The sequence below is a fragment of the Leptinotarsa decemlineata genome, unplaced genomic scaffold, assembly GCF_025532065.1.
Source record: "Leptinotarsa decemlineata unplaced genomic scaffold, Ldec_3_MD MMD2_tig00026361_RagTag_RagTag, whole genome shotgun sequence".
Lineage (NCBI taxonomy): Eukaryota > Metazoa > Arthropoda > Insecta > Coleoptera > Chrysomelidae > Leptinotarsa > Leptinotarsa decemlineata.
Genome location: NW_027412704.1, coordinates 5249422 through 5274049, shown reverse-complemented (window position 1 = coordinate 5274049; position 24628 = coordinate 5249422). Strand labels below are relative to the sequence as shown.

Here is a 24628-nt window from a genome sequence, read left to right as displayed (position 1 = left end):
TCTGGTTTTCATTTCCATCTGAATGAAATATTCAGAAAATAAGTAAACGTCTAGACGTTGCTTTTTCACAATTCTCTTCCATTTTGGAAATTGGACTGAAATGTTCAGCAGTTTCATATTTTCTTTCTAAGAATCCACAAAAAATTAATTAACATTACCTATAATTTGAAACAAAAATTTTTAGAAATTCACTCTGAGGGAGTCTATTCACAAAATCATTCCATACATGTTCTTTGAATAATTTCTGTACTCTCGGATGATTTGACTTATGCTAGTGCTTTTATGTGTATTAGCTGCCTGTAAAATCATATCGGATCTGTTATAGATAAAGTAACACAGGCAAACCTAATAAAATTGTTACCTGAAAACACAACTCAGTGAGATGGAACTTAATCCAAACCATTGGTTTGGATAATAGTAGACGTGATTCCTTAGGACGGCCCGCCACCTGATATGGGGCCCTTAGATTTCGTTTTTTGGAAATTTTCAAATCTGTTTGCAAACAAAAATATTTAAAAATAATATAATGAAATTTTGGACATTCATTGGGACTGGGTTTTGAATGGAATGCTTATTGATATTGTCGTTTATTTGAATATAAAATACAAAACTGCTGATTACTTAGAGAAGGCTGGACTGATTTCAAAACCTGAACCAGTGTTGAGAAGATAACTGGAAAAAGTTAGGAAAACTATGTCTTTCCACAAGGTACTAACTTTATTTTTTGTCTCATTCAAAGTTTAAAAAAAAGGGGAGACTTTTTACGTCACCACTGTATGTATAGATCCAATGTATATAGAAACTAGGGATAAATTGGCTTAGATGAAAGCATCACCAAACTAAAACTAAACACAAAAACACACTACTAATGTAATTATGAAATCATAACCTACCATAAATGAAGGTTTATTTACCTCTGCGCAGCCGTTGTTTGCCGCATGCGTGCATGGATTTGGCCCGCAGTTTGTACACGTGACTATCTCATTGGGCACAGCAGAGTCTCTCTTCTTGTCTCCCTGAACAGAAATAATATCAAATTTTTATTCCTATGTAACGATAATGCTAGCTATGTAGGTTAGTATTGTTAGTTTTTGGTCTACTAAGTATACAGTAAGTAGGAGAGAAGTCCAATCAATGAAACTAAGCTTGAAATGTTGTGAAGTAATGGTAAACATAAGAATTGCGATGGTTCAAAGAAAGTATGAATAAGAAAAACGCCGTGTATTATATTTCTGTAATTCATTGGGAGTATTGCTAATACAGGAATCATATGATTTCACTTCAGTCATTTTGAATATTTTTCAACATCTACATCCACAAATACGCATAGTTGACAATCATTTGATGCGACGGCTGAAAATCGACAAAAGGTGGTTATTACGAAACGCAAACAGAGGAGGTTGCTCCACAAGCTCATTGGAAGATACGCGTCACCTATAACCTCGTTCCAACTTATCGCTCTACGTAACGTAACAATTATTCAATGCGACGGCTGAAAACCGACAAATGGTGACTATCCCGAAACGTAACCACCGAAAGTGCTTAGACTATGAAATATCATGAATATGATTGCAATTATAACCAATTTCTTCATCTTTTGCAACGATGAACTCGTCCCAACTTCTCGCTGTGCGTAACAATTATTTTGATGCGACAGCTGAAAACCCACAAATGATGACTATCCGGAAACGTAACCGAACGAGGTTACGACACAAGCTCATTCAAAGATACGCATCACCCATACGCTCTTCTCAACTTGTCGTTGAGCGTAACGTAACAATCATCCAATGCGACGACTAGTGGGTTGGCTTGTAACACGTATTAAAGCAAAGTGGTTAGTTACGGACCACATGTAACAATATCCCTTATTTTGGCCTCAATGTGGTTACGTTACGGGTCATTAATTGAAATAGGTCGTGAAATATCACGAATGGGATTGCAATTATAACCATTTTCTTCATCTTTTACAATGATGCACTCGTCCCAACTTCTCGCTGTGCGTAACGTAACAATTATTTATTGCGACAGCTGAAAACCGACAAATGGTGACTATCCCGAAACGTAACCGAATGAGGTTACAACACAAGCTCATACATGTCACCTACACATTCGTCCCAATTTGTCACTGGGCGTAACGTAACAATAATCCAATGCGACGACTAGTGGTTTGGCTTGTAACACGTATCAAAGCAAAGTGGTTAGTTACAGACTGCATGCAACAGTATTCTTTATTATGGCTTTGAAATAACATGTTCACGGTTACGTTACGAGTCATTTGTTGGAATGCCTCTGAAATATGAATGGGATTGCAATTGTAACCATTTTCTCCATCTTTTGCAATGATTCACTCGTCCCAACTTCTCGCTGTGCGTAACATAACAATTATTTAATGCGACAGCTGAGAACCCACAAATGGTGACTATCCCGAAACGTAACCGAACGAGGTTACGACACAAGATCTTTCAAAGATCGCGTCACCTTCACACTCGTCCCAACAATCATTCATTGCGACTGCTGAAAATCGAAATATGTTGGTTTTTCCAGAACGTAAACGAACGAGGTTACGAAGAAAGCTAATTCAAGGATACGCGTCACCTATACACTTGTCCCAACTTATCGCTGTGCGTAATGTAACAATTATCCAATGCTACGGCTGAAAACCAACAAATGGAGACTATCCCGAAAGGTAACCAAACGAGGTTACGACACAAGCCCATTCGAAGTTACGCGCCAGCTACACACACGTCCCAATTTGTCACTGGGCATAACGTAACAATCATTCATTGCGACTGCTGAAAATCGACATATGTTGTTTATTCCGAAACGGAAACGAACGAGGTTACGAAGCAAGCTAATTTTAAGATACGCGTTATCCACACACTCGTCCCAACTTATCGCTGTGCGTAACATAACAAGTATTTAAGGCGACGCGACGGCTGAAAACCGATATATGGTGACTATCCCGAAACGTAACCGAACGAGGTTACGACACGAGCTCATTCAAGGATACGTGTCACCTACACACTCGTCTCAACTTGTCGCTGTGCGTAACGTAACAATTATCCAATGCAACGGCTAGTGGTTCGGCTTCTAACGGTTACACATATAAAAGCAAAGTGGTTAGTTAGAGACTGCATGCAACAGTATCCCCTATTTTGGCCGTAACGCAACATGTTCACGGTTACGTTACGAGTCATTTGTTGAAATGACTCGTGAAATATTGCAATTATAACCATTTTCTTCGTCTTTTGCAATGATCAAACGGCTCTCCCAAAGGCAAAACTATTTTGATATCTCAACTGACAGTGTCGGCAGCGATCGGGTTTTGATGTTACTTCTTTATTGACATGATATATCTAAATTCCAATTTCATTAAGTGGACGGACACACACCCAAACCATAAAGTTAGCCTCCAGGTAGTAATTTTAGTTGAGTTATCTGTCGGTGGCATTATGAATTTCAAACTTACTCTAAAAAACTGGGGGCTCTCACAGAATGTGGAATAGTATTCTTGTTCTGCGGTCTCCTAATATTGATTAAAGAATATAAGTTTTTTGAGCAGACTATATAGGATAATACATACAGGGTCATATTTATTAGAATGGATTTGGAGAAACACGTGTTGGTGTTGGTAAGGGTAGTAAAAAACGACATATATTTGTACTTCAATAATCTAGTCTAATAGCAAGAAAACTAATATTGTTATTTTAGGGTTCTGTACTGTAACTGTCACAATTTGACTTCAAAGTAAACCATTTAAAAATACTTCAGAAGTTTATTGTATTCGTTCGAAAAAGTCATTGTAGGACGAAACTGCAGTTACAAATACAAATACAAGTGGAATACATGATCACATGTATTCTTTTTTTATTTTATTCTTGGGGAACTACCGATTTTTTTCTTCTTCTTTCAATTATATAATTGTGATCTTAGAAGAACTTACTTTTTGACCAAAGCCAACCTAATTGACACAAATGTTCACTTCAACACTTTGTTGATAGTAGCTGAGCTGTTAAGTGAAAACTAAATGTTTTTCGTTCAATCCCCAATAATATTGCAAACTTATAATCAGGTAACGTGCTAGAAGTGCCGGAAACGAAATATCTACCCAGAATGTTTCGCCATCAAGTAGCTACTGTGGGGCCAATGAGACTCTGATCCTAGATTAACAATTTTCTGTCTCAAAAATGACCTGGACTTTTTCTCTGAGTAGATTTTCCTTTCGTAGCACTGTGTTCACACCTGAAGAAATACGAGCTACATCTACCGGGTGTCAACGAATCTATTAGACAAGTCATAATTTCTAGACTATTAGGAGAATTGAAATGAGATTTGGTATAGTTGAATGGTATGTGGAGAGAAATGTTTTCACATATTTTTCACTTTCCGGTCACTTCCGGTTTCAGCGGAAATGGCTCCGGTTCTGAATTTTTAAATGGAACACCCTGTATATTGTAACATTTTTGGATTTCTGAGACAATTCTGGATCAGAAACTGACATTTCCGGAAGTTTTTCAGCCTACTTGATTTTTTCAGAGTCACTTTTAAAATTGCATCTAGGTGGCCATGATCGGACGTAAACTAATCTATGGACCTCAGGTGATACCAGAAAATTGCAATAGCGGAGTTTTAGTGACTAGTGTGTTGAATATGAATGAGACAAGTTTACAAAATAACATTTTCGTGTCTAACTATTATTTTTCAAATGGCGACCATTTTTTGACAAGCAATTTCCGAAAAAAGGATTTTTTGACGAATCTAACGTTACTAATTTATTTGCGATTGGATCAACAAATTTAACAAATTTAACTAATAATTTCAGCGATGCACTTAGATTTTTTGCAATATCCTAAGTTCTTGAAAATTCCACTATAGTAAATTTTCAAAGTGCATCCCTCCTTGTTCAAGACACATTTCAGCTCGTTCAATTGTTTCTCTCAACACGTTTTGTAACATTTGAGGCGATATACTTTTAAATGCCTGTTGAATCCTTTCTTCTAAGATTTCGAGAGTGGCTGGGGTTGTTGCATAGTAGATCCTTTCTTTTACATATCCCCAAATGAAGAAATCTAACACAGTCAGATCCGGTGAGCGGGCAGGCCACCGTACTGGACCGTTGGTTGCAATAACTCTATTATTAAAATGCTCTATTAAAAAATCAAGTACGTCTCTGCTATTATGGGGTGGTGCTCCATCTTGCTGGAAGTAAATTTGCCGTAAAACTTCTAAAGGCATATCATTAAGATGATCCTCGATTTCATTTTGAAGAAAACCCAAGTATCTAACCCCTGTTAACTGACCTTGAAACAATATTGGACCAATTATTCTGTTTCCAACGATACCAGCCCAGACATTGACGCCAAACCTTTCTTGAAAATTGCCCTCTCTCATTGCATGTTGATTTTGTTGGGCCCAGTACCGACCATTCTGCTTATTAAACATACTATTATTTGTAAACCGTGATTCGTCGGAAAATAGAATGAAGTTGATAAAATTTTGGTTAACTCTATGATTTTGAAGCAACCAATCACAAAATACTACTCTTCTATTGCCGTCGTCAGCATACAAATGTTGATGTAACTGATATTTAAATGCTCGATATCCGTGCTTTTTCAGTATTTTTCTTGCTGATTCGTGACTTATCTGCATTTCTCTACTAATTTCTCTTAAAGAAACCGTTTTGTCAACTTCTACCATAGCAAGAACGTTAATCTCAGTCTCCTCATTTATGACAAACCTCTGTTCTGCGTCTCGATTTCCCTCTTGCCTAAAACGACTCTCAACATAGGGAAAATACTGATGAGATGGGTGTTGCCGATTGGGATATCTCTGAGCATACAACTCGGCAGCTTTCCTTGAATTTCTGTGGCATTCTCCAAACAATAACAACATATCCACTTTTTCACTTTGAGTATACATTATTTCGACGAAAAATTAAACTAAAATTAACGAAAATCAAGAGAAACTTCTACTTTCTGCTCATAAAGCTTATGTCACTGTCATAACCTAGGTGAGCGTTTTGTTCTCCAAAGTGGACTTGATGGAAATAACCGCAAAAGATTATGCATCATTCCTATCCATGGCACCCTTGACAAAAGTAAATGAATTTGTATCGAGTATTTTCCTCAGTAATATTTAATTTATGTTCTTATTTGTAATCCAATCGCAAATAAATTAGTATCGTTAGATTTGTAAAAAAATCCTTTTTTCGGAAAGTGCTTGTCAAAAAATGGTCGCCATTTGAAAAATAATAGTTAGACACGAAAATGTTATTTTGTAAACTTGTCTCATTCATATTCAACACACTAGTCACTAAAACTCCGCTATTGCAATTTTCTGATATCACCTGAGGTCCATAGATTAGTTTACGTCCGATCATGGCCACCTAGATGCAATTTTAAAAGTGACTCTGAAAAAATCAAGTGGGCTGAAAAACTTCCGGAAATGTCAGTTTCTCATCCAGAATTGTCTCAGAAATCCAAAAATGTTACAATATACAGGGTGTTCCATTTAAAAATTCAGAACCGGAGCCATTTCCGCTGAAACCGGAAGTGACCGGAAAGTGAAAAATATGTGAAAACTCTCCTCTCCACATACCATTTATCTGTACCAAATCTCGTTTTGATACACCTAATAGTCTAGAAGTTATGACTTGTCTAATAGATTCGTTGACACCCGGTATAACGAAACACATGCACATGCGTAAACGAAAGGACAGAGGCAAGCTTAGCAGTGGTCAGTAGTAGACGTTTTACGGCGTCTACACATTGCGACAGGACAGGAATATGCTGGAACGGGAACATGACGTGAATTTTCTTTTCTATAGTTCCTTATGGGGGGACGGACAGGCACATGCCAGGACGGGCCATGCAGATGCTGTGCTGTACCTCTTCGAGGGACATGTCCCGTCATGTTCCCGTCCTGTACCGTCCTGTCGCAGTGTGCGCGAGACCTTAAGCGTCACCGAAAGTTAGAGATAGGGAGATGAGGAGCATAGCTTTGAGTAACCTAGGCTTACCAAGGGACTGGCCAGAATAATGCCTATCCTGCTGAGTACAGCGGGCAGTCGCTGCAACATGACAGACCAAACAACGTACAATCTTATGAGGAGAGCCACTGACAAAAGCGTTTCGGGCCACTCGCCCTAATTCACAATTTTACGTATTAAAAATTTGAAAGACATGCTTTCGATCGGTTAGTTGCGGATTATGTCAGGTAGCCTGTAGAGGTTTTTCGCTGATGGGCTTAGGGATTCTACTAGTGGAGTTCTGGGATAACCATTGAAATGCGGATTGGCAATGAAAAATTGGTAAATAGTTATGAAAAGTGTTGAAACTTCTGAAGCGATGGTAATTTCTTGTTTCTACTGGTGTGGAAGTAACGTATGATTTGATAAACTCTCCAGTGGCGTTAGATCAGGGCTACTTTCTGGTCATTCACTCGTTTCGAAATATTGTGTCAAAGTGATTCATTTATTATTGAATAAGGACAATTCTATTGTGCCGAAATGAAATATAAAACAATACGTCCCAATTTTGTGTTCCATTGTTGAAAAATGGTATATGATGTTATCAAAAACAATAGTTGTATCGGTTGTTTCAACAGTTTTTATAAGTCTACTTTGAACTTTTATATATCATTGGATACTCATTGAATTGAGTATTTCAGCGCCATTTGAATTAACGTAACCTACCGATGAGAAAGTTATATAAGTGTTCCAAGAGATGGTATTCGGTTGGCAGGAGGTTTGGGGAGTAAGGTGGGTAAGGCAGAACTCGTTTAATGATCATACCAGCCCCTGACCACCATTTTTTGATGGATTTTCCCCTTTGGGAAGGGCTAGAGGGTGTCCAATGTCCAACCACTGTTCTGAACGTATCTTGTTATCGTAGAGGATCAAATTTTCGTCGCACTTGACCATCCGTTCCAAAAAAGGATAGTTTTGGTTACGCAAAAGCAAAGTAGAACAGACTTCGAAACTTTCACAATTTTTGTCGATCGTTGAAATCGAGCTTTTTAACCGTTCCAATAAGTTTTGAACTATCAAAAACTGTATGGAAGTTGACACCCAGTTCTTCCGACATCCTAAGCACCGTCCGTAATGGGTCAGTCTCCATGAAGTTCCTTAAATCCTTGTACACAGAATATTCTTGATGAATTGGTCATCAGTGATCGTCCATACTATCGTTATTTCAATTGTGACCACAATTTTCTTCATGGGTTTATTTTCAATCTACAAAGTTCACACTCAACATCTTTTACTAATGTGATAGGTAGAATCGGCACCTCTTTATTATTTCCTGATGATGCTGACCTGACAAGCGAAACGGGTTTCGACGGATTGTTTTCCTTGAAGTGTGGAGATGTTTTCTTTGTAGAAATTTTCAGTATACTTGTTCAATACATTTCTCACTATAATATGTTTATCATGACTTCATGTTAATATCATTACTTAATGGAACTAGCTAACATTTTCTCCATAGTTTTTAATGAGGATTTGGCAGGACTTCAGTCATTGGCACCACGCCCATTAGGGTGTGTAGCATATCAACCGAAGGGGGTACATTTAATTAGCTCTAAAACTGGATCCAACTTATAGTGGCGGACTTCTTAATACCAGAGGTACACACACATGTGCATAGTCACATCATCACCATTGTAACCAGGCTCTTCCACGTGCTACCACTACTTCATTGAGCTGAGGTGGAATAGAAAATTTTGGATAGGATAGGAATTTAGGATAGTTATGTTAGGTCAGGTTAGGGTTGGGTTATGGTTGAAATATTGAACTTCATGAAATATCAATTTTTTTATTATTCATTTTCTCTAACAACCCCAACCATTCAGTTTCGCATATCACCCCCTTTCGATTGATATATCGCACCCCTTTATAGGCGTGTTACCAAAAAATAAAGTGCAGCCTATTTGTTTTTAATCACAAATTACTTGTACTTTCATGATTTTATAAATGACTTTTTCTATTACAGTACTTTATGAAATGTGACATGATATTCTATTATTAAAATAAATGATTTTGTCAGTTATTCAATAGGAGTGTCAAAGAAAGTACGATCAGTCAAGATGCTACTAATGAAAAACTTTGACGATTGTTTTTACAAAAAATAAGTTTTATTCAGAGAAATTGTTTATATATTCTCATAAAGGAATGTTTAGTAAATTGATGAAGACTATTCGATAGCTGCATCCAAATTGTTAGATTACAGAGTTTTTGAAGGTTACTCTACATATAAATATTATTTTCATTAGTTCGGATTTCCATTTTCTGATATTATATAAAATGCTTTGAAATCCCTGAAGGGACTATCAGGAAAGGAAGAATTGAAAATGAATAGGTGAAAATAACAATTATATTATGCAAAAAACCTGAAATGAAATGATAGTGGAACGAAATACAAGTAAAAATAGGACAATTGAACAAAAAATAAAAAGTTAAGAAATTCTAAGCCAAGTTACTTCACGACGTTTCGATTGTTAGTGTCCACACTCGTCTTCGGGTGATGAAGATTCATCATAAAACATTTCCAAGTTGCCAAAGGTCTTACTATTGATTCTAGACTCAGTTCTGAACTTAACTGTACTTGCTATTCCAAAATAAATAAGGTTTTCGACTGCGGAATGTTGCAAATCTAAGCTCTGACACCAACCGCCGAACGAGAAATCACTTTCTGTCTTTCTCTGGAGCTTTGTTAGTCTATCGGACAACCGTTTCAAAAATCGGAATACCTTCAAAAAAGATATCGTAAGTTCTATTTTTCCATAAGTTCTAAGATAATTTAAGTAGAAAGTGCTTTAGTCATGAAGGAAAAATACTATGTAGAAGTTGTCGAAGAAAAGTTACGTTTTGAAGCGGATTATATCTCTCTTCAGTACAAAGTTGCAAGTTATTTTTTAAATAGGTTGATTTGAGTTATTGAATCAATCAACTGGCATGAAAACTGAAAGACAGAAACAAACAAACCAACGGATTAGGAATCAAAGAACATGAGTTGTTATTGAGGTAATTATAGGAATTGAATGATTCATTGCAATTAACCGCATTTCAGCCCAGTTTCCCTTCAAAGCATTACAGGCTACCCAACATAATCTTTGAAGGATATTAATAAGCCGGTATTGTTTCAGTCTGTATCTACAGAGTCGAGCTTTTAATGAGTTGGAACTTCATTAAAAGGAAATTGACACCAAATTTGTAACATAACTTTCAAATATACCTTAAAAATATATTGAAAAAACTGATGAAAAATATAGAAAATATTCGGTTATCTACGATTTCTACTTTCTTCTCTCAATCTACTCAAGCAGAAAAATGACAAAATTAAACAATCTTACTATTGACTGAATGCTTTGGTTTGTTTGGATCTTCAATGTCGAATTATTCGGATTTTTTCAAAGAAGCACTGACCAAGATAGTGACTACTAAACTAATCAGTGATCAGATTATGTATTAGTTTTTATAAGGGAATATTGTCAAAAAATATTCTGATCGAAATCATCTACGGACCGTTCATTCTTTCTCGTACAAAGTACACATTTGCTACACGGAATTCTGAACTCAGCGTCATCTGATCAGACGTTTGATGATAGGAGCATAATTTCAAATAGTGATAAAACCAGTGTGTGGTCAAATTACATGAAAACATGTTTCAAATTAAAGGACGAAGGTGCTAGAACATTTTTATTACAATTTTGATCAAAGCATCAATAAATAAAGAATAAGAAAGAAAGAGATGACGTTGAGAAACATATGAGAATAGAGAAACGTATAACTGGAATCTCTGGTTCAGAATAAATTCAAAACAATTACTGATTTTGAACGCCAGAATTGCAACACTTCTCTCGACGCGAGTTTCACCAACAAAATGACATCTTCAGGAGGTAAAGTATACTGATTTCTAACTCTAACACTCTCAGTGACACTTTCAAACAAAATTCAATGATTTTGGGTCGAAATTAGCGCGACATTTTGTCGTGACAGTTCCCTATGAGTATAACAGAGCGATTCATGTAAACTATGGGATATTTGGAATGGGACTTTTGTCTTCATTGTTCTCATGCTAGACTTTGCTATTTCTGGACTTTTGAACGCATCAAAAAATCTAGTGTTTCGAACCGATCTCAACAACTTCAGACAGTTTTCATCTATTCTGTGGAAGTTCTCCAGAACGTGTTGACAGAAACTAGATTTTGCTAGTCTCCGAAATCGGATATGTGATACATGTTCTTTGAAGTGGGTTTCAGTAGCTTGTTTAGTCTGACCTATGTTGTTTGAAGAATACAAGCACTACAGAAAAATTCTTAAGGCGCTTTGAGAGTGGTGCCTGTGCAAAAGTAGCGATTCACAATGGATTTGAATCGTTGGAGAATAAATCCATTAAAAAAAAACGTTCTCAGGAAGTTTCTTCCACATAAACGCAGTGCTCCAAATGAAAGAGTTCATAAATAGTGAAGTTCGAGGTGTACTGAGTTGAACCTTAAAACGATAAGCAGTTACAATCTGTCACGTATTTCTGACTTGTACCGCTCTTGGTGGAATAAAATGTGCCAAGCCACTTGAATACTTTGCGTGAAAGTATCTATAAAGTAGAGACGAATCTCCAACCTTTCTTCGATGTTCTAGACTATCAAGGTTCAGAATAGGAGGAACACGAGAAATCTTTCAACAAGAAGAAAAAACCCCTTTCTTGTAAGACAGGTGAAAAGTCTGCAAAGTACTGATGCCTTTTCCAGAAAATCGACTGTGGAATGGGACGCTAATTGTTCAGCTAGTAGATATGCTTTTTCTACGGCTGTTGTTGCAATTGAACTATCCGCTTGTGTTGGTGGTGGAACAGCTTCAACTAACGATCAGAAGGATCTGCACCCGTTGGGATTGGCAAGCAGTTTATCCCTAATTATCTTATTGTGAAGTTCACCATGGACAATAAATATCCCGAAAATAAATACATCCTTGCAGCAATATAACAAATACAATACTGATCCTCTAATAATAAAGCAACACCAGTACCAGATCGTCGACACAATGCCATCATACTCTCATATATGTACTGATGGATCCAAAACTCCTGAAGGAACAGCTGCAGCATTCTCGACAAACCAGTACAATGCCACCTACAAACTCCCCTCGACATTCAATGTTTTCAATTCAGAGCTGTACACTTTATGAAAAGCCTTGGAATTTGCAAAAAATGAAAAATTACCAAATTCCTCTATCCTTACTGACTCTCTCAGTTCCATAATGAGCCTTTCCCAAATTTATCCTCATTCGAATGATAAAAATAGAACTCCAACAACTTCAAATGGGTAAACAGAAAATTATACTCCTATGGAATCCATTACACATCGGCATTAAGGGAAATGAAAAAACTGACCTACTCGCAAAAAATGCAACAGAGTGAAGTACCCCCATGTACGAACATAATTATGCAATCCGATTTCAAAAAAATTGTAAAGAACATTCTGATAAATAGCTGGCAACAACAATGGAACACCAATGGGTCAAAGCTGAAGGAAATGAAGCCGTCAGTGAAACAATGGAAATACATCCCAATGCCTAGCAAACATCATGTCATCCTCACAAGACTTCGTATAGGACACACAAGGCTTACCCATGGACATATCATAGACAAAACAGAAGAACAACACTGTGATATTTGCCAGACAAAAATTACTGTAAAACACATTCTCCAAGAATGCCCATTATATTACCAGCAAAGAGAGGATATCACCCAGACCTTAGGAGAATGCAGCGCAGCCGAAAATGTGATAAACTTTTTAAAACAAACCAATTTCTTGAACAAAATTTGGTACCGTTACACAGTACCAGTGTACCCACTATCAATATGAATGTCTTTAATAACCGTAATAGTTGATGGGAGAATGAATAAAGCTAATACAAAATAAATAAATTAGCTATGCTCACAAGTACTTTGCTCAGCACCTTTTTTGATCAATCGTAATCGACAGTTTTCAAAACGTCTGTAGATGTTTTCGATCTTTTTTCTCGATACAGCCCTATTTTGCTGATTTATATAGTACTTACTGATTTCTTTCCCTTGATCACATGAGCTGTGCTACACACGAAAAGTGAGTATTTACTCTACATATTTTTGAGGTATATCAAAACAATACAAACATGCACTCCTAAACATGCAAATAGAAGAGAAGAAAATAGAAAAATAGAAAATTGCAGAAAGTGTTTCGGACAATCACGGTTGCACAAAAATTACACATAAAGTGATATTTCTCGAAGCCGACAATAACAAAGACAATTTATGTACAAATGTGTCTTTTCACTGTTTTCAAAAGAAATACTCATTCCACATGAAATTCCTTGTCCGATCATTATAGATTACATTTATTGCGAGAAGCGGGGACCAGATGTTTGGACAATGAATAATATGTATATATGTGGAAAGTAAGGCTGGTGTTACACTATGATTTGATGACGTCCCGAAAATGTTGGAAAATAATTGGTAGCAACTCATGAGAGAACCGTTTTTAACGCTCCGGTGAAAACACATAATTTGACACCAGCCTTGGGCTTCAAATATTATGCTGAGGAAAAACTGTTCACATTTCTCATCAAGTAATGCAAATAATAACGTCGACCTGCTTTAAAACACCAACTGATCTCGTTTAATTTGAAAGGGTTATATTTTTAGGAGTGTCTAATTTTTGGAAAAGAACGTTTTTGGCTTTCTACTACTCCATCTTCATACAGAAAAAAGTGGGAATCTTTCAAAGAAAGGAAGGGAGAAACTCATACAATGAAAAATTATCATAGAAATAGATCATAGCAGCCAAGAAAACTGTAATACATTTCACAATATTAGTAATAGCAGATTTCTTTCAGCTGAAATGTGAACGTTTTTGTTATACATTGAGCAGATATAAAAATAGTGGATTGAATGAGTGAATTCGACAATGCTGTGGAGGGAATTTGTATTAACTTGCTTTTATGCGTTTCCTTCAATCGCTTGCTGAATGTAATATAGTTCGCAAGTACGTTTTAACAAGAACAAACAGTTTTGGATCTTTGAATCTTGTGAAGGGTCTTCCAAGAGGAACTTCCGAACTTATTGGCCAGCTTGTTGAATCTGTCAAATTAGTTGTTATTCGTTCAGTCTGTGTTGCCAAATCACCATGAACGGATATAGCTTTCAACAACACGTGTTAATAATAAAATCATATTATCACAACGGGTGTTCTATCCGGGTAACGTACCGCGCGTTCCGCTAATTTACAAGCGCCATAATCATCCTAACGGGAGAACTATTCCCAATATTGTGGATACATTTGAGTCCACTGGTTCAGTAAACGGTTGACCAACACCCGTACGTCGATGGAACGTAAGATCTGCTGAAAACGTCGCCGCTGTCTATGAGAGTGTGCAAGAGAATCCGAGGCAGTCGATTTCGCGTCGCTCACAGAAACTCGGCTTTTCGCAGACCATAACTGAACTGAAGGTAAACGACTATAGACAATGACGTGTGTTCGCTGAATGGGCTCTCGAGCAGTTGGCGACTGACCCTAATTTCCATCGAAAAATCATCTTCAGCTATGAGACCCATTTCTGGATGAATGGGTTCGTGAACGAACGAAATTGTCGAATTTGGGACGATATCAACCCATATGAGATGGAAGAGCATCCGTTGCATCCAGGAAAAATAACTGTTTGGTGTGAATTTTGAGCTGGCAGCAGCATCGTTTTATATTTCTTCGAGAACGACGTTGACCAGGCCATCACTGTCAACGGCGAGCACTATAGGTTGATGATTACCAACTTCTTTTGGCGTGAATCGGATGATCTGGATACTGGTCATTTAACGACATGTGGTGTGAACAGGACGGCGCTACGTGCTACACAGCTCATGCCACATTGGATACTCTGCACGAGCGATTTGAGGTTATGTTTTTCTCACGTGATGGTGCTGAGAACTGGCCACCAAGGTCATACGATTTGACCCCGTTAGACTTTTTCTTGTGGGATTTTCTTAAGACGCAGGTGTGTGTGAATAAACCACAAACCTTAGCGGTCCTCAAAGCTAACATAACCCTTTCCATCGGTCAAATTCAGCTTGTTTTATGTGCCAGAGTCATGAAAAATTGGACGTTTTGGATGGCCTAGGCCTTCCAAACGAATAAAAATTCTGCATTTTCCACGGTGCAACCAATATGTTTCTTTGATATGCTGATACAGTTTTTGTAGGGAAATTATGCAATGCCAGATTTCAGTGTTTGTAACTTTTTGAGCAAAAAACTGGCCCAGTTTCTGAATTTCCGTAGACAGACTATTAAAATTTTACATTATATATTTCTGTAATTTTAATACTTGTTGTTGTTATTGTTGTATCCTACACAAGTGAAATTGCATTTTGAATATTCTAAAACATGTTGAGAAGAAACAATATAAATATTTGAGTAATGGTTATTCCATCGAAAACTCTCGGTAAATTTGAGGTTGGGCCTTCTAGTACTCGTAATTGTTTGATTGTTCTAATCTAACACCTTTAACTCATATGTTGTGACCCTAGTTTGGTGTGACTTTTCAAAACTTTGACTCATCTGGTTGATTTATTCGTATATTGTTTAAAATTTTTATTATTGAAGTGTGGTGGGTTGGATTTCAACTATCTGACAGTGTGTATTAACATATTTTTCACACCCATAATTACGAGAATTAAATAAAAAAATTATAGGACTGAACTCTTTGGATGAAATGTTGGATAAGAGTTAGATATTGAAATTGTTAATAATTTTCAGCAAACAAATCCATCAAATCTCTAAACTTATCCTTTTTGATTACACCCATGAAATATTTTAGAATTTTTAACAAACTGAATGATGAAAGATTTTGTGTTACTCGCTCATGGTGTTGAATATATTAAAATATTTTTTCTGCACGCGCATTGGCTATCTGGTGGAATATACTTGCAAAATCATATTAATTCACAATATTGCTTGTATTGTTATGTTGTTGTGATGTGATGTTGTTTACAGATATTTATTATAAAAACTCATATGATATAACATTTCCTTACTCGTTTTTTGATCTAGAGCAAGAAAGCAGTACATGTGCCCAGTTGGAATGACTAGCTCATGATTTGCGGTGACAAGGGCGTAGGTCGGTTCTTGATTTTCTATAGAAATTCAATTGCTGTGCTGAAAAGTCTCATCAAATTGAAAGCTCCTATTTGGATACCATCTACAGAAGTTTCTAGAAATACCGTATCCCTTTTCAACACTTGTCACTGTTGACCAACTCTCTCCAATAACTCTCTTAGTAGGGATAATAACAAAATACAGAATCATACACTAGGGTTCAATGCACTATTTCCATAAACCAAATAGACTCTTCTGCTTCTTGAGATCCGGGATTCTGGAGTCTCCAGGAGTAACCACCTCTGACCTATATTTTACAGTGCAGAGACACTTTCAAGGAGATCTCCTGGTAGTGTCCAATTCATTTAGTTTATTCCTATTTTTATACTATTAGTAGCTGGTTCTTATGCTTTTCATGATCAAATAATCTTTATGATTTTGCCTGACTGAACTTTAAGAAGTTGGAAGTTATTCTTTGGATGATTCTCAAATATTCTACTCAAATCACCACTAAGTGTTCTCTATACGTGTGTACACGTAAGATTAGTATCGGTTCAAAGTTTAGACAATTCCACCACCTGTTACATTATTCATATACACTCCACCAATTCCAAATATGATATTACTTAAAATAAGTATTTCTCTCTCTCTATCTCTGTGCCACACTTATTACTCTATTCAAGACTACACTATGAAACTAAACTTTGGGAAAGAATGTTTTTGACCTTCTACTTCTTCATCTTGTTACAAAGAATGTGTGAATATTCTGAAATATGCCCTTTCAAGTCAAAGAAAATAAACTCTATCACTGAATAAAAGTAGAACAGTACTTGTGATGCAGTGTTTGGTACTTTTGGTGTGTTAAAAAAAATACTGGAGTTATATGCCAAGACCAAACCTTTATTTTACCACCTCGACAAGTTTTTCGATCACCAAGTGATCATCTTCAAGAGGAAGATCGAATATCTTGTTCGATCTCTGGTGAATAAAATAATTGAAATGAACAATATGGACTATGAATAGGTGTCAATGTTCTGTTTATGATTTATTTGGAGTACTACTGTAGACTACTAAGAAGTAACTGAAATCTGTGGAAAGAAATTTTAAATATTTGGTATGTTACAATCTACAGTTCAAAATTGGCAAGAAGGGGTTTCTTTGTATCTATTGAAAACACTTTCACAACACCAGAACAAAATACGGTATCCCGACGCGCGTTTCGCTAACCAAGTTAGCGTCCTCAGGAGATCATTAGGACTGAATTTCACTACCATGTTAGTGTTTTTATATGCTAGTGGCATAACTACTACGCGTTAGTAGTACCCAACTACTGTTAGGAATCACACGTTGAAAGGTAAGGAAGGGTGCGACAGCTAGTTGACGGAAAATTAGATTTTAAACAGATTTTTTCAAATCTCCAATTGGTTCTGTATTTCCTCTCTATTAATGACTATCCCCTACATTTTTTCTCTAATATTCATCTGTTTTTTTTAATTTGGACTTCTTACGTATAAAACCAAACAAAGGGCTGCACAAAATACGACCTTTGTCGCTATTCATAGAACTCATTCCACACTTTCCGATATCCAAGTTTCAAAGGCATCCAGAAACCTGTTGTCATGTATCGGTCTCAAGAATTTTAAACATTTCTCAATTATTCTGTGGTCGTTCTTTAGGGCATGTTGAGAGACACTAGTCTTCTTCGGTATATGTAACCGAATATGCGGAACATGTTCCTTGTAGCGAGCTAATATAGTCTGTTTGGTTTGACCAACATATTTCCTGTCACAATCCTCGCATCTTATTTCTTCGTGATCTCACGAACAGTGTAAAATGAAAAATGAAGAAATGAAATGTTACAATGATGAAAACGTATAGTTTCCTCTACTTTTAGTCCAAATATCCCATAAGAGTAATGGGTAGGTAGGTAGTTAGGTCTAAAGTGAGTGGGTCTATTCGACCATCCACCGCAACCCAGAAGGGTTTATTGTGGCTCACACCTATTCACACTCGGCCTAATAAACCCAGCTTCTTAACGAAGCCGATTAGTTTGTAGGGTGAGTGGTCTTTCAGAACAGATGGTGAGAGTACGGATCTTCCGAACTCTGCAGTTTCATCATTTTTCAGACAGAGGCGACACACACTGTCTTCCGACAGTCCAAGTCTCTGCATGTGATGATTCAAACGACAGTGACCTGTAAGAAGGCCTGTTAGACATCGTAGTTCATCCCTACTGTAGTCCAATAACTGTTTGGAAACAAGCTTCGAAGGGTGAATAAACGCCTTGGAAGAATCCTGGAAGATTCTGCCAGAAGTGCATAACTCTTCTTGCCATCCACGTGTTCAGTGTCTGTTTGGCAAAGCCCAAAGCGATGCCAATGACAGGTTCTGATCCAATGAAGCCGCTTGCAGCACCCTCCTTTGCGAGATAGTCAGTAACTTTATTGCCTTCCAGGCCAGTATGGCCAGGAATCCAGACCAGAGACAATCTGTTCAGTCTTCCTATCGAGAAGAGTCTTTTTGGCAGTTTGCTACCAATTCAGACGTTGCTCGGTAGGAGCCAAGAGCTTCCAACGCCGCTTGACTGTCCGAGAATATGTTTATTGACTTGTGAGTGAGGTTGGATTTATCCAATCTCTCCGCACACAATTCAATAGCGTGAATTTCCGCTTGAAATACAGTCGCATAAGTTCTTAGGCAGGTAGATAACTCCGTACTGGATCTGTGACTGAAAACACCTTCACCAGAACCGGAAGGTGTTTTTGATCCATCTGTGAACCAACAACTATCTGCTCTTAATACTTCCTTCTCCCGCAGGATCCGGTACTCTCTACCCGGGAATACTACTTCATAAGGCAGTTCGTAGTTGGAGGCATAAAGGCAGAGGTGATTTTCAGAATGCTGTGACTTCCAATGTCAACCAGCAGTCTGTTGCACTCTTGCATTGAATTGATTTGTACAATTGGCAATGTGCACAAGTCTGTATGCAGTCCATCTAGCCTCTCTTTCCAGAAAAATGTGGAGAGGAGGTAGATCTAAAGGATCTCCATGGCACATGGCACCACTGATAGCCAGATAAGTCTGTCTCTGTAAGCCAGAGAGCTTCGCTTGGACCGTTTTTTGTTAAGCCTTCGGCCACCAAGCAATTGCACCATAAGTAATCATTGGTTTGACAATCATCACATAAATCCAATGGATTTGTTTGGGACCTAAACCCCAAATTTCACCACAAATCCTTCGACAGGTCCATAGAGACAGTCTGGCTTTGTGTAAAACTTTTTCCAAGTGAGCGTTCCAGGTGAGTCTTTTATCAAGGACAATGCCAAGATATTTTTCCTCCGTTCCAAATGGAATGACCACACCATTGAGGGAAAGTGGCGTTAGATCGTTCAATTTCCTTCTCTTGGTGAAGGGGATCAACACAGTGTTTCTGGGGTTGACAGACATCTGCTCCCTCAGGCACCAACTGTGAACAACGTCCAACGCGCTTTGGTGGATATTACATCCCGACGTGGACCTTGTCAGGATGACAAGTTCATCTGCATTAGCTTGCAGATCAACTTTTTTTTTGTCGAGGGCATCAAGCAGACTATCCACCAGGAGCGACCACAGAAGGGGAGATAGTACCCCACCTTGAGGGCAGCCCCTGGTGACCCTGAACCTGATAGCCTCGCCTTGAAGACTCGTAGTTGCAGTTCTGTTTACTAGCATGACATAGATCCAGCCAGTTATGGTCGATTCTATACCCTTTCTAGCCAGAGACAATCCTATAGATTTAGGTAGTGCATTGTCAAATGCTCCTTCAATATCAAGAAATACAGCAACCGCAATCTCCTCGTTGTCAAGGGATTGGGAGATTTTCTCAACGAGGTTGATTAATGCTGAATCTGTCAATTTGCCGGTTTGATAAGCACACCGGTGGTTATTCAGTGGGGATGCATCTCCCTCTTGATATGTCCGTCCAGTATCCTCTCAAGTCCTTTCAGCAGGAAGGATGTAAGGCTGATTGGTCGTACCGATTTGAGGTGTGGGTCTCTCCGGCCCACTTTAGGTATATACCCTTGCTGCCAACCAACTGGGTGGTATGTAGTTCCACGCCAGACTAGCTCTATACAATTTCGTGATGATAGGTAAAATTATTTCCAGTTCGTTTTGAAGAAGAGCTGGAAATATACCATCCTCTCCGGGAGATTTGAAGGGCTGAAAAGACTTGATAGCCCATTCAACTGCTGGTGCTGTGAAAAAGTAATGGGACATGTGTGCATGATTTGAAGTACCGTGAATTTTGAGCCAAAGAGACGGTACATTCTGTTTTTACATAAATTAGGAGACTCTTATTTTCATGATCATCTGAACGATTCCAATCGAAGTGATACTGATAATGACATATTTTCTTCAACAGGATCTTATTGTATGGTGGAGTTAATTTCGGAACGATATTTTTCTAAAACGTCATCCTCCACAGTCGGGGCCATCGCCAAGGGGGGAGCCCCCCTTCTTTTTCGATTCGGGAAAAAGTTGGGAAATTTTGGGCCGTGAAGATAGGAAAAAATAATAGTAAAAAATGAATGAAAATTGAAAAAATAAAAATGAGAGAAAAGAAAGGGAGAGGTAATAAGAAAAGAGAAAGAACCAGGACAAGGTTGGGATTTCCCAACATGCATAACTTGGATTTCCCATACTTTGAAATTCTTAGTTGTTTGAAAACTTCAAAAAAGTTTAATTTATCCCAAGTAAGAGAACAGTCCTGAACAGTCCACAAATTTTGAAGTGACAATTTTACAAAATTCCCAACTTTTCGCTGTTTATTCGACTTGGAAGAGTTGGGAAATTTCGGGCCGTGAAGATAGGAAAAATAATAGTAGAAAACAATAAGCACAATATTATTTAAGTGTTGTTTCCTTTCATTTGTATTGAATATTCCTATACATGGTGTGATATGGTGGAAGACCAAGGACCTTGGTCCAAAGTGGAATAATTCCCATTATTATTTTTATAATAACCAAAATTTATTTTTGTTTGTGCATACCCTAACGGGCATAAGCATTCAGCCAATCTTTGGATAGCTAAGTAAGAAAATTAATATATTATAGTAGTAACTAATCCCTCGGCTTTCATTTTTTCGAAAGTTGCGAAATTTTGCTGGTGGGGTTGGGAAAATTCGGATTCCCTCCTCCCCTTGGTTTTTCTTTTCGCTACGATCCTGTCCACAGCATTGAATATTCACTTTTGCGTCCACTATTCTGATATCCCCCAATTTGAAACCGATGTAACAATCACGAATCGTCACACAATATACTGACCTGCGTTACAGGATTTTCTCCCGGTCTGTAGACGACGTTGTGTAAGGGTCGTTTTCGCCCCACATAATTTACGCAAACGAATTCCAGCAAAGAAGCGTATATGAAGCACATGCACACCCCGTCCCAAACGTTCATAGCCGTCAGATTCGACACCACCGGCAAAGTCGAACGAAAACCATTCGAAGTTGTGAAAAAATTGAGCATTGTCGTTACACCTGGAAAAAATAAACGATCATTAGGTAGGTACATGAATGAAAAGTCTGTGAAACAAGCACAACGTAGAAGTTGAGGAGCATAGAAGTGATTTTACGTGTGAAAATACGAGTACTGTAAAGATAAATATAGTTAAAGAAAATTAAAAATCACGTTTTTATAGAACATGAAACTAAAAAGTGAAAAATAAATATAGTTTTAAAAAACTGAAATACACGCTTTTATAGCGTATGAAACTAAGAGTGAAAAATAAATATGGTTTTAAAAAGCTAAAAAACACGCTTTTAAAGAACATCGAACTAAAAAGTAAAAAATATTTTTTCAAATGAGCTTAAAACAATAACGAACGAAAAATACTAATATTATTGTGAAAAAAGTGACAGGCGCTTGATATACAAGAAATATGGCAGAAAGTGCCATATTTCGATATGTTTTAAGCTTATTTGAAAAAAATATTTATAACTTTTTAGTTCGATGTTCTTTGAAAGCCTGTTTTTTAAATTTTTGAAACTATATTTATTTTTTACTTTTCAGTTTCATATGCTATGAAAGCGTGTTTTTTAGTTTTCTAAACTGTATTTATTTTTCACATTTGAGTCCGATTTATTGCCGAAAATAATTTTTTTGAAGTTGTATTATAAATCTTCAACAGACGGCGCACCAATGTAAAATTCCTCTCAAACAACATAATAAAGTTTGAGGTCTTATATTCTATAGTGATACTGAGATGCGGGTAGTATAGTAAGTCTCCAACAGAGGGAGGACATTTGTAAAATTTGTTTCGAAGTGAAGAGAAGTGAAGTAATAATTTCAAAAAATAATTCTGTCTTGATGTTTTCATTTGAAGTTTAATTCAAAATATTAATGGATTTTAATTTTATTTTTCAATTTATTCTTTTGATTTGATATGTATGTCAATCAAGCACCTTAATTCTGATTTTTCGATTTTTTGAAATATTTAAGTAGGTAACTGAATTTTTCAGGAGTACAATTTACGATAAAGTTTTCATTGTTGAAATCTATATTCTGATTTGCTTTCAAATGATCGAATTAGATTTTAAAATCTATCTTCAGTTTCGTTCAAAAGTTTTTTCTGTACTAAATCACGGGTAATTGAAAATATTTCAAAATCTAAATATTTCATCGGTAGTACAAAATTTCGCTAACACTTATAATTCTTAAAATCCATTTTTCATTGTGTTTTTTTTTGAACAACCTATCAAGGAGTTTACGTACAGCGCCATCTGCCCGCGAACAGATCAAGAAATATCCAGGAGGTTATGTACAGATAATTAATTACGTTAATTGTGAAAGATGGTGAGACCAGTCGTAATCTATCTGGAAGACTCACTTCACATAAAAGTGACTGCAGACTAAACAAACGTTCCTGTGGACTAGCTGAACATGTTATCTCTTCAGATCATGTTATGGATTATCAAAATACTAAAATTTTAACAGTTGAAAATAATAAATTCAAAAGGCTTTTTCTAGAAATGGTTCACATAAGTAAACATAATAATAATTTAAACAAAAAATCAGAAATACAAAATTTAAGTCAAATTTACAATTATATTTTAACTTTTGATAAATAAAATTGAACAAATAATTTCAATATCATATTACTGATAATTTTTCACTTACACTCACATTTAAATCTCACTGTATGTGTAAATATTATAATAATCACATTTTCTCTGGTGCTGTAACAAAATTTTCAACGTCAAATTTTGCATTTGACTTTTCGCTTTTATGTTTGGATTTATATGCCTTTTTTATATTTTATACTAACTTTGGTGAGTATTTTTAACATATCTATTGCTGTATAATGTTCACATGATCTTTATTTTGTAGATATTCTTGATAAAGGAGAAAAATATACTTTCCGAAAGCTTGAATAACAAAAAATAGTGTTTCCATACCCAAATATATATATATATATATATATATATATATATATATATATATATATATATATATATATATATATATACATACATACATACATTACATAAATACATACATACATACATGCATACATACATACATACATACAGGTGAAGCTAAAAAATAATGTCGATATGTCAAAGAGCTTACGTACAGCGCCATCTGCCCGCAAATAGATCAAGTAATAATGTCGATAATTCTGTCAATACAGATCCCCAGCTTGAGAGTTACAAACAAACAAACATACATACATGCATACGTACAGGTGAAGCTAATGTAAAGCGTGTAAAATAGGGTGAATTTTCACTTTACTCAGAAAATATTCATTTATACATGCTGGCATAAAACACTTGTGCCAGCATTTTTTTCAATACTCGAAGATGTTCTGATAAGCACTTTTTGGTATGTCCTTGCTCTCTCAGCGATACTTTTACTTCTCAGTCGTCGTAAAACGCTGTCCTTTCATGGGTATCTTCAATTTTGGGAAAAGGAAAAAGTCGCAGGAGGGCAAATCTGGTGATTTGGGAGGTTCCTGGGTGGCTCATTGCCTGGATGGCTTATTGGTGTCCAACCACTGTCCTGAACTTACCCTCTGTCCTCAATCGTCGACCAGGATTATTGTAGGTCGACCACTTCGGGGCTGTTTTATCGAAGCCTAAAAATCTGGAACTAAATTTTCAAACCAACATCTAACAGTGCGTTCATTAAATATACAGGCCGAAGGCCTGGTTAATTTTTGTGTTAATTTCTATATAAATGTTCATTTATGTTATTCCACCTATAATGGACATTTCTGTTAAACCAACCATTGTTGGTGAATTTTCATTCATCCGTCTATATCACTTTTTTACAAATATTTCCAACTTCCCTATTTATACGTCTTAACAACTTCGCAAATCGTACTCTCCTTTCGTAATCCCTTCCATTGAGGTGATGAACTTTGCGTATCCTGTAGCATTTATATTTGTTCTTTTTCAAAATATTTCTGGTGGATTATACAGAAATCCCCATTTCGAGGACAATTTCTCGTGAAGAACAATCTTGATTAC

General features: G+C 36.7%; 1 protein-coding gene across 19 annotated transcripts in view; it reads right to left on the bottom strand.

Moving 5' to 3' along the window:
- Positions 1-24628, bottom strand: part of pHCl-1 (pH-sensitive chloride channel 1) — a 212294-nt gene that overhangs the window by 13348 nt on the left and 174318 nt on the right. For 4 of the 19 annotated variants that reach the window (XR_012467962.1, XM_074184953.1, XM_023164538.2 and 1 more), the window contains 4 exons: positions 21423-21637; positions 7019-7144; positions 3470-3526; positions 894-1016 (listed from right to left, as the gene is read on the bottom strand). Coding sequence is in view for 18 of the 19 variants with exons in the window: in XM_074184953.1 (XP_074041054.1) it covers positions 894-1016; positions 3470-3526; positions 7019-7144; positions 21423-21637 (521 nt within the window). In the remaining variant the exon portion in view is untranslated. The remainder of the gene's footprint in view (positions 1-893; positions 1017-3469; positions 3527-7018; positions 7145-21422; positions 21638-24628) is intronic. The other 15 variants (XM_023164546.2, XM_023164551.2, XM_074184956.1 and 12 more) reach the window with 10 other exon arrangements.